At 38.3% G+C, this 10,411-nt stretch overlaps 1 protein-coding gene across 1 annotated transcript in view; it reads right to left on the bottom strand.

The window, feature by feature from the left end:
• foxred1 (FAD-dependent oxidoreductase domain containing 1) overlaps positions 1-6,960 on the bottom strand; it is a 14,233-nt gene extending 7,273 nt beyond the window's left edge. Inside the window, exons 1-6 of the mRNA XM_015387879.1 lie at positions 6,627-6,960; positions 5,246-5,466; positions 4,991-5,101; positions 3,300-3,418; positions 3,116-3,210; positions 1,235-1,336 (exon numbers count right to left, since the gene is read on the bottom strand). Coding sequence (XP_015243365.1) covers positions 1,235-1,336; positions 3,116-3,210; positions 3,300-3,418; positions 4,991-5,101; positions 5,246-5,466; positions 6,627-6,798 — 820 coding nt within the window. The 5' untranslated portion in view covers positions 6,799-6,960. The remainder of the gene's footprint in view (positions 1-1,234; positions 1,337-3,115; positions 3,211-3,299; positions 3,419-4,990; positions 5,102-5,245; positions 5,467-6,626) is intronic.
• Between the last annotated feature and the right edge of the window lie 3,451 nt (positions 6,961-10,411).

A 10,411-nucleotide genomic window follows, 5' to 3' on the forward strand; every position in this document is an offset into this window, starting at 1 on the left:
TTTAGCTCATCCACAGTGTTTGGTCAATATTCCACAGATTCTCTATGGCGTTCAGGTCAGGAGAGTTGGCAGGCCAATTGAGCACAGTGATACCATGGTCAGTAAAGCATTTACCAGTGGTTTAGGCTCTGTGAGCGGGTGGCAGGTCGTGCTGAAAAATTAAATCTTCATCTCCATAAAGCTTTTCAGCAGATGGAAGCATGCAGTGCTCCAAAATCTCCTGATTGCTAGCTGCATTGACCCTGTCAATCACCCATATAAGACAATAAAAGACCTGAAATATTTCAGTTAGTGTGCAATAAATCTAAAATATATGAATGTTCAAGTTTTATCATTACATTATGGAAATTAACTTTATCACAATATATTCAAACATTTTGAGAAGGAGCTGTACATACATGTTTAAGCCAGAATGATTTGACATTCAAATATGATCTTCCTATGACTCCCTAAAATCAACATAACATATATCTGGCCGACTGGAAAACCATTTTGTCTTCTGTTTCCTTTTTTTTTTAAAGAGCAGCTTAAAGAAATAGTCTTTATAATAAGTCTTTGGGTTTTTTAGTGGGAGATAGAACAGCAAAAAAATGACCACGTATATAGGAGTCGTTCAATCTTTAGGATAATCTGATAGTGATGAATAAACTGTAAGAATAAAAGGTTAAAATAAAGGAAATCAAATAAAAACTATAAATATTAATATGATGATTATATTATAAACAAGAATAAAAGTGCCATGACATATTAGAAGTCAATGAATGAATTAAAAAGTACATTAATAATCAGGAGAGAAAAAACAGATAAAGAAAAGTGGAGGCCAGTTTTCCCTCCTTTTTAACCCCTTATAATCCACCAGAGCAGGCATTCCCTAAGCCGGTCCTGGAGGGCCGCTGTCCTACAGGTTTTAGAGGTTTCCTTGCTCCAGCACAGTGAATGGCTGATTAACAGGCTTTTGCTGAAATGCATCGTCATAATCAGCTGTGCTAAAGCAGGGAAACGTCTAAACCCTGCAGGACAGCGGCGCTGGAGGACCGACTTTGGGAATGCGTGGGCTAGAGGCATGGGAGGGTGACTCTCCCCGCCTCCTTTTACCAGATATTGCTTGAATTCTCCTTTTCTGTATTTCTAAATAGTTTTGCTTCTATATTTTAAATGAAATATGCTGAATTACTTTTTTATCAAAATAAGGAAACTTCTTCACAAAGAAAATTAAAAGGTGTTTGTGACCCACTTGTGACTTCCCCAAAGCACTGGATGACTCCCAGAGAGATTGCCTTCCTCCTGAAGGCGTTAAGCAGAGTCCAGGGATCGAACCAGCCTTCGTTCTCCAGCCCTGCATGACACCAGAGACACGTCAGACTCAAATAAAATCAGCTGCAGGACAAGAAGATGTTCACAAAAAGTATAAATCCATTAATTTTCCTCTTGCTCTATCTGCTTCTACAGACAGCTCTCCAGTTCCTCTCTATTTTCAGCAGTTTTTCATCGAATTGGTGATGTATTTCCATGCAAAAATCTTTGCCTATTGACTCTTGTTGAAAGCGCAGTAGCTCCTCTGCAATACAGAAGTATAGGAGAGCTCAGGGAGCAGCTATGGTGCTTACTGAGGTGACAAGAACTGCCATCTTAAAAGAAGCTGGAGGTGAAGCCGTTTGGACCTGATCAGCCGCACAGCAGAATTAGTAAGCAGTCCAAAGACAGATGGAGATGGTACACTTTATTTTTCCAGGACCTGGTTTAGCTACAAGGCTTGGCTAACTGCATGTAGCGAGGCTAAAGCTTTATTCTGCTTTCCCTGCCTCCTTTTTCAAACATCAGGATCTGATCCAGCATGGATAAAAACAGCTAGGACTGATTTAAAGCACTTTTTAGAAAAGGTAAAGAAGAATGAACAACCTGGGATTCACAGGGAAAATAATAGAATATAGTATACTTTTCTAGATGTTTGTTAATTTGCATAGTTGCTCTCAAATAAACACATTCTTAGAATATAGTTTTTATATATTATTTTATATACATTTTATATGTATTATGTCTGCTTCTGTCTCCTTGAACCCCAGTCGGCCTCAGCAGATGGCCGCTCACACTGAGCCTGGTTCTGCTGGAGGTTTCTTCCTGTTCAAAGGGAGTTTTTCCTCTCCACTGTCGCTACAAGCATGCTTAGTGTGAGGGATTGCTGAAGAGTCAATGAGTCGATGCAATCAGCTGGTTTTCCTTAGAAAACTTTGAATCAATCTGACTTTATTCCTGGTAAAAATTCTAAAAAAAAAGTTAAAAAACAATCCACTGGACTTTGCTTCCAAGTTTGAAGACGTTTTGCTTCCCATCCAGGAAGCTTTTTCAATTCAAAATGTCAGGAAAAGCATTGAGTTCCAGGTTTTATCCAGTAGCCCAACAAAGCCTGTTTTTGCTTAGAAAACATGCAAATTGAACCAGACGAACGGGTCCATCCCTTTGGAATGGGGGTCATTTGGCTGCTTTTGTTCGCCTGCAGTGACCCATACCTGTCTATGGGGGTCATTAAAGGGGATAGTTGTCCTGGATGAATAGGCGAGGTCCTTCGCTGTTGTTTTTTGAAAGCTGAAATGTGAGCCCACCTCCTCTGTTTAAGGTTGATTTTTCTTTCTTAACATGAATGGCTTCCTTCACGCCCCTCTAAAACATTTTTTAGAATGACTATGACCGGGATGACTGAGAATCTTCACCAACATATTCCTGTTAAAAAGTAGTTTTTCCTCTCCACTGTCACTACAAGCATGCTTAGTGTGAGGGATTGCTAAAGAGACAAAAAACTCTGCACCACTGGTTTTCAGATCATAATATCATCTGCAAACAGCCTGATCCAGCTGGTCCTGATCTGTCAACCTTTCCTTCACTCGCTTCTCAGGTTCCTTGTTTTCTCTTCGGGTTGTTTGTTTTCCTGCCTTTCAGCTCATCTAGTTCAGTTTGATTCAGCGGCCTCCATGCTGTTAGAAACCCACCACCACAACAAAGTAATGTTAATTCAACCTAATTAGATAAACACTGTGTGGTAGATTAACTACCTCTGACACTAATCATCTGGGAGCTGATTCATTTCCTAATGATGGGCTCAATCCCTGCCTGTACTCACCGTACGAGGCGAGCACCACGCCCTCTGTGTTTATCCATGGAAATTTCTCCTTCAACTGATGTTGAGAGAGGAGTGAAACTTTGGCTCCAGACATCCTGGAATCACATGTAGAGATAATCAGAGGGCAAGATTTTCTACCTCAGAGCACATCTTTTATGGCCTCTGTGCGAAAAGTGAGCATCACCTTTGCGTGTTGTAGTTCTGCTCCATGATGTGAGCCACCTCCTCGCTGGCTAAGAACAGGTAACCCGACTGGTTGAACTGCAGATCCACTGGGTCTTCATTCACAACACTGAGATGCTCCTGGTGGGACAAACACACAGTAACACTATTAAAAGCACCAGCTTAAATATTCCATTCTATTCGGTTTATTTCTATAGCGCCAATTCACAACAAATCTCAAGGCACCTTCCAGTTCACCAGATCATCCAGTCAGATTGATTCAAAGTTCAAAACCAGCTGATTGCATCGACTCATTGACTCTTCAGCAATCCCTCACACTAAGCATGCTTGTAGCGACAGTGGAAAGGAAAACTCCCTTTGAACTAAGGGTGTGCAAAATGATCGTCATGACGATGCATCGCCGTATGACGTACTGCATCGATTCTTGAAGGCAAGAATCGATTATAAAAAAAAGAACAAATAAAATACATGAATGGTTGGCGCACATCAGCCAAACCAAGTGGAATACAACTTCCAGTCCAGCAGATGTCGCTGCGGATGTGTTGACGCCCGCCGCTTTGTGTCACAAACATTTCCGGCCGCGGGAAACTGAGACGAGTCATTCGTAAACAAAACATGGAGGACACTGAGAAAATTCGCCCCGCTTGGATGCAATTTGGCTTTAAAAACAAAGAAGGTAAAAATGAAATTGATATGATGCACGTAATTTGCAAAAGGACCACTGAGGCCATGTAAACGGCACTGATTATCCTTATTTTGTTATTTTAAGTTTCATGAATCCTAAGATCTTTTTGTCAGTGTGTCCACGCCAGTAATAGTAATATTTCTGTCCAGTAGTTGCCTTCATGGCAACGCCTCCAAAAGTCGTTTCAATAAATACACCTACATGTATGAATTCAGTTGCTTTCAGTTATGTTTCAATTGAAGACACGATCCAGATCACACCCAGCCAGTCAGCCACTGGTAAGGGCTGTAACTTTTTCTTACAGTGTTCAGTAAAAATATCGCAATGCATCGCAATATTTCAAGTATCATGATGCATCGTGATAGAATCGCATCGTGGCACGTGAATCGTCATTCGAATCGAATCATGACTTCTTTGCCAATACCCACCCCTACTTTTACTAAGCATGCTTGTAGCGACAGTGGAGAGGAAAAACTCCCTTTTAACAGGAAGAAACCTCCAGCAGAACCAGGCTCAGTGTGAGCGGCCATCTGCTGAGGCCGACTGGGGTTCAAGGAGACAGAAGCAGACATAGAAAAAGAAGCATAGATAAAAAATGCAACTGTAAAAGGCGGCCCCATCCCGGAAACACACAGCCAGGCAGACGAGCTCCGAGCCAGCTCCCATGTCAGAGGATGAAGAGAGCACATCCAGTTAGTCACAGTCAGAGAAACAGGACTACACTGGAAAAACAGGCCGATCTCCAACATCTAGAAACAAAGGTGTTGATGGCAGCAGCACAGCTGATATTTCTCTCCAGGATGGAGTCACAGCCAAACAGGAACAGACCAGATGAAGCTACTATGAGAAAAAGCAGAGAGAGCAGAACGTTAGAAATTGAACTAACAGATTCTGCAGAGTGGGAGAATAGAGATAGAATGAAGCAGAATGATGAAAAAGAAAAACTTCACATTCAAAAGAGGAATATCTTGTAAAGTACTTTTTTTTTTTAATGAACTTTGACCTACGTTGATGTTCCTCATGAAGTCTGCAGAGGCCAGGGAGAGGTGGATGTTCTCCAGGAGGGAGAACTGCTGGCGGATTCCACCTGCAGACAGCACCGTTGAGGCCTGGGAATACTGCACACAGAGGATCAATTTAGTTAAGAACAAGCATCATTTTACTGATGATGTTAATCAAGTAGTAATAAATTATTACTAATAAATATCTATGAATTGTTTTGCATCAGATTATATCCCATCTTTAACAGTGTTGTCACTTACTGTTGGGTCCCTCTCCACCACGAGGACCCGCATCCCTTTAGAGAGCTTTTCTTTCTGCTTCAGCCAGTAGGCAATGGACCAGCCCACCACCCCTCCGCCTACGATCACGATGTCCGCCGTCTCCGGAGGAAGGTTGGGGTTGATCTCGAAAGGCGTCCAGCTGCTACCAGGCAGAGCATCCATCGCCTTCTGCCTCATGGCTGCCAGCTGGGCTTCTAGGTCTGAACAAAAAGTCGGGACGTCACAGCGAGCTGCCAAACCCCGCCCACATTTCTTTCTGGTCCATTTCAAGGAGGCTGACTTTATGTTAATGTTTTCCTCATATTTGTTCAGATTTTCTGATGGTCTTTGTTATTTTTTTTCTATTGATTATTTGTCTGGTCACCAAAAATGATTTTTTTGTTTGTTTGTTTGAATCATTTATTCAGGTGAAAGTCTCTTAAATGCTACAGATAATATATAAATACAGACAATTTCTATTCAGACTTTTCTAGTTTGGTCAATTTTAACAACACTGCAGATCAACCTTAATAGGTTTTTAGCTGAAAACCATCTTTACAATCGCTGTGCAAGTAGATCTTTATCAAAATTTGTTTTACTTTTTACCGATATACAAAACTATTTACACCAATGCTTTTATTTAGTTTTCAGTTTCATTGTTTTTATAATTTGATGCATTTGTTATTAAAAATAAAAAGAATCTTCTCCTAATCATAGTAAGTATTAGGTAAGAGTATTCATTTTTGTCAAATCTAAAATTATTGGACCTATAACAATGAATAATAAAGTCATCTATGAACTAATAATGTTGTTCTTATACGAAGAGTTATCTAATAATTTTTCCATTAATTAGAAGGACAATTTTAGAATATCCTGTAGTTTGTTCGTATGTTCACCATTTTATATTTAAATGTAATAATTATTATCAACATTTATGTGGCATTATATATATATAAAAACAAAGAAGTAACCAGACCACCAGTTTATGATGGATTTCTATTATTTATAATTTAAGTTTAGGATATTATAACTGTTATAATTTTATTAGGTTTTTTTGCTTTCTTTTTTCTGCTTTCAATTAATAATAAATAGTGTTTTACGCTAGGCTTTGGTATGAACAGTAATTGGTAAAAATGTAAAAAAAAAAAATAAAAAAAATATTATTTGGACCTTTTTAAGGATAACCTTAAAAAAACTACAGTGAATATAATGATCATAATTATGCCGAATTGCTGCCGAGGTTTAACACGATTAGAAAATGAGTCTCATTTTACTACAAACACTGAGAGGATCTTTATATGCTGAGTTTATCTTAAATTTAGACATTTTTTAAAGGAAGCCTGGTTCAGTCCCTTTGAACAGCCACCTTCTGGGTTCCCACCTTTAAAGAAGTCATTCCTTAAGGCTCCCCCGGTGCTCAGGCTCTGGTGGGAAGGTAAACCTCCACCCCAGCCTGGCTGCCGCTGTGTCACCGAGGTGGAGGCGACTGATCCACGGGTGACAGATCCACGAAGAGTTTGCACGCTTCCGTGAAGCCGCCTCCACGCGCACATCCCGCTCTGAGCTCTGTTAACTAGTCGGTTGCAATGTCGTTAGAGGGAGATCGAACCGATTTATGAAAATGAATTTAAAAAACACATAATTCATGTAAAATCCCAGAAAGTCGGCGATCTGACAGCGAGGTCAACAGAAAGCAGCTCCGCGACATTAGTCAGAAAACAAACACTTCCTGTTTCAAATCGCTTCCCTTCAAAATAAAAGCATCAATTTAAAACGGCGGTTTTAAATCAACAATTTTATGTAAAAGTTAAGTTTCAGCAAATTGCTGATCAATGATCACTTAACTTTTGATCTGAGCTTGGATTTAGATTAGAAAATCCATGTATTAAATGAGCAGACCAATTACATACAGATTCTTCTTTATTAAATAACATTTACAGGAAAATGAACAGGTTATTAAAAAAATTAACAGAATATTATTTAAATATTCTTCCAAAAGAGATACCATGATACCATAATTTCCTTTAAGGTCCGATACTAAGTAATCTACAGTCTGGTACTAGCAATAACCAATCAATATATATGTAGCCTATATATTTTCAATTTAGTTTATTTCTATAGTGCCAATTCACAACACGTCATCTAAAGACACTTTACGGTTTACCAGATCATCCAGTCAAATTCAACGTTTTCTATCTAAGGATAGGAAACTGTGGATTGCATCGACTCATTGACTCAAAGGAAATCCCTGTTGTTTGTTTTGGTCACTTTCCTTCTGGATTACATGACTTTTCCCAAAATGTTGGGATTTTGCTTTATTTATAAAACTTTGACACACAGCTTCAACTCTAACTAAACATATATAACTAAATATTTAATGTATGGGTTACAGGTTGTTATAATAAGTAAGTTTGACTTGGTATTTTTTACGGGGAGCAGGAGATGTGTTTTATTTTTTAAACTGTAACCGGAAACATGGGATGTTTAAATGATAGCTTGACTTGACTCAGATGAGAGGCAGTGGCTTTACGTCACCAAAATAAACCAATAGTGAAGAGAAACAGTCTACTGAGTTTACATCAGTGCACCGTTAGTAAATTATTTCTTTTTTTGAACTACTTGCTGTTAATATTGCAACGATAACAATTCTGCTGTTCAAGAATGTAAAGTTGTGATAAAATGGGTTAAAAAAAAAACCATACAGCTGCAACTGGTGAAAATTTTAAAGTGGGAAGATGTATGAAAATGTGCTTTAAATAAAATTTGTTTTTTATTTTATTTTTATTATTTATTTTATTTTATCATTTATTTTATTTTTATTTTTTATTTATAAACAAAAATGATAGCAACATTTATAATAACTTTATTTCTACATCGTTGAGATTGTCGTGTTAATTATTTGTTTTTATTTCAGTGTTATAGAGAAATGCTTTTTTAAAACTGTACATTTCTGATGAGCAGGTTTTAATTATATCAGAGTTTAAGTTGCTAACTTAATTTAAAAATCTTCCTACAAGCGCAGGTGGTTGAATATTTATTAGACCCGCATCGATCGCTTTCACCTATGAGCTCTGACGTGATTTGGTGGCGCCATCTTGGGGCGGTCGAAAGCTCCGCTCAGTGTGATGTATTGAGGAGGAACAACATCAATTTTATTCTACTTTAACTTTCTGAATGTTGAACTAATTTTCAAAGGTTTGGGGGTTTTTTTGTTCTTGAAACAAATAATTGTTTCAGTGTATTTGATGTTAAGGGTAAGTGAGTCTTCTAATAGGATTAAATATAAAAAAAAATATATGTGTGTTTGATTTTTTTCTTTGTAAAACACAGTACAGTACAGTATTTTATTTGTTTATTTTTTATATTTATATTTCAGGTGATTTGTTTTTTATTTTTATTTATACTGTTTTACAGCTGTAGTTGTTTTTATGTGCTTAACAAATAAAATTGGACTTTTCTATTCTATTATTTTTATACACTTTTAAAGGTCCTCATATGAGTGACCACTGTTGCTGTAATCTTTTGCTGCTGTTACAGAACAATCGACCCATTGTGGGACAATAAAGGGAGTTTCTATTCTATGTAGTGACATACAGGGGCGGAGCTAGATGGGGGCCGGGGACGGGGGTTTAATCATTGGCCACCCCTGTGGGCACCCCTGCCATTTTTTCCCCTTCCAATACAGATGGTGGCAGCAGTAATACTCTTAAGTGGAATATTCAAAACATTGAATTTTTCATACATTAACAATTACTTGACAACAAAACACTGTTTTTAATTATGCACATCAACGTACTAATATTAAAGATGATAAGTACAGAATTAATGCTCTTTTCAGAACTAGATTTTGTGTTATATGGGGTTAAGAGAAAATGATGTATCTGCAAGTCATCTAAGAGTCTTCAGTGAAATAATAGATTAATAACTATTTTAGTAAAAATGTATTAAATAATCTATTTATGTAGATATTAGTACTTGTAAATATTAATTTTATGCATAATGATTATTGATATAAGTAGTTAAGTAATGACAATGGAAAAGATGTTCATCCCAGAACTCTAACCTGAAAGAATTGTTTCCAGTATACCTTTAATCTAGAAAGCACGGATGTTGAAATACTATATGCATCTATTTGTTAGGAAAGGCTGCAGGAAAGTATAGTTTGTCTTTATTTAGCAAATATGGATGTTTTGCTTGTTAATGTTCCTGTTGGAACGGTGTAGATTGACCCTGAGGTTCTGACATTTATCCACTTTCTGCCTCCCCTCAGTACATTGGTTAATGTCTGGCCACCCTAATAAAAATTTTCTAGCTACGCCTCAGACTACAAAGCTCTGATGCTGAAGTTATCCCTCGATGCCTGATGCCAACAGTTTGTTGAATTAAACAAAAATATGCTGCAGTGCTGAGGCATCATTCTTCTGTTCTGCTTAAAGTCGCAGGGAAGAGGCTGTTCCAACCGTTGCATTTCCGAATTCTGCCAATGTTGGTGCGAGACTTCACACGAGTGAATAAAGTGAATGTGATTGGCCGTTTATCAAGGGGGCGGGATTGTAGTTATGGAAGGTTTGCAAGCAAGTTTGGTTGTGGCCGGTTTGTCAGAAGCATCTTGCTAACCAGTTAGCATCTTAGTGCTATTGGTCCCAATGGGAAATTCCATTGGGACCAAGTAGCACTAAATTGGTGACTTAGAAACGACGCTGTCCTCTAACGAGGTTCTCAGGTTCTTTGGAGGCTGAATAGGCCCACAGCATCACTACTCAGTTTTATTCAACCAGAGAAAAGTTCCCGTCCTCCAGTAGAGCTTTACAGACTCCCCATGTTTACATTTGTGATAGCAGAACAGAATCAGTCCCAGTTGGCATTTAGAGAGCATCTAATGGTTGTTATGGTAACTTGGTGTCCGCATGGTACCGCTACTTTAACAGCAGTTCTCCTCTTTAACCTCCTCACTGCATCTGCAGGCTAGATAAACTCCCATCCTGTTGTTTTAAACTTGCTTTCCAGCGTGGGCGAGTTAAATCTCGTAGTTATGCTTCTTCAGTCCTTCAGTAACTCATTAAAGTCGTCAGGAAGCGGCCGTTCCAACCGTTGCATTTTGAGGGAATAAATTGAATGTGTTTGGTCGTTTATCATTGGGGCAGGTGGTGTGAAAGGTTCCAAGCA

This window comes from Cyprinodon variegatus, unplaced genomic scaffold, assembly GCF_000732505.1.
Source record: "Cyprinodon variegatus isolate N-32 unplaced genomic scaffold, C_variegatus-1.0 Scaffold406, whole genome shotgun sequence".
In the NCBI taxonomy this organism is placed as follows: domain Eukaryota; kingdom Metazoa; phylum Chordata; class Actinopteri; order Cyprinodontiformes; family Cyprinodontidae; genus Cyprinodon; species Cyprinodon variegatus.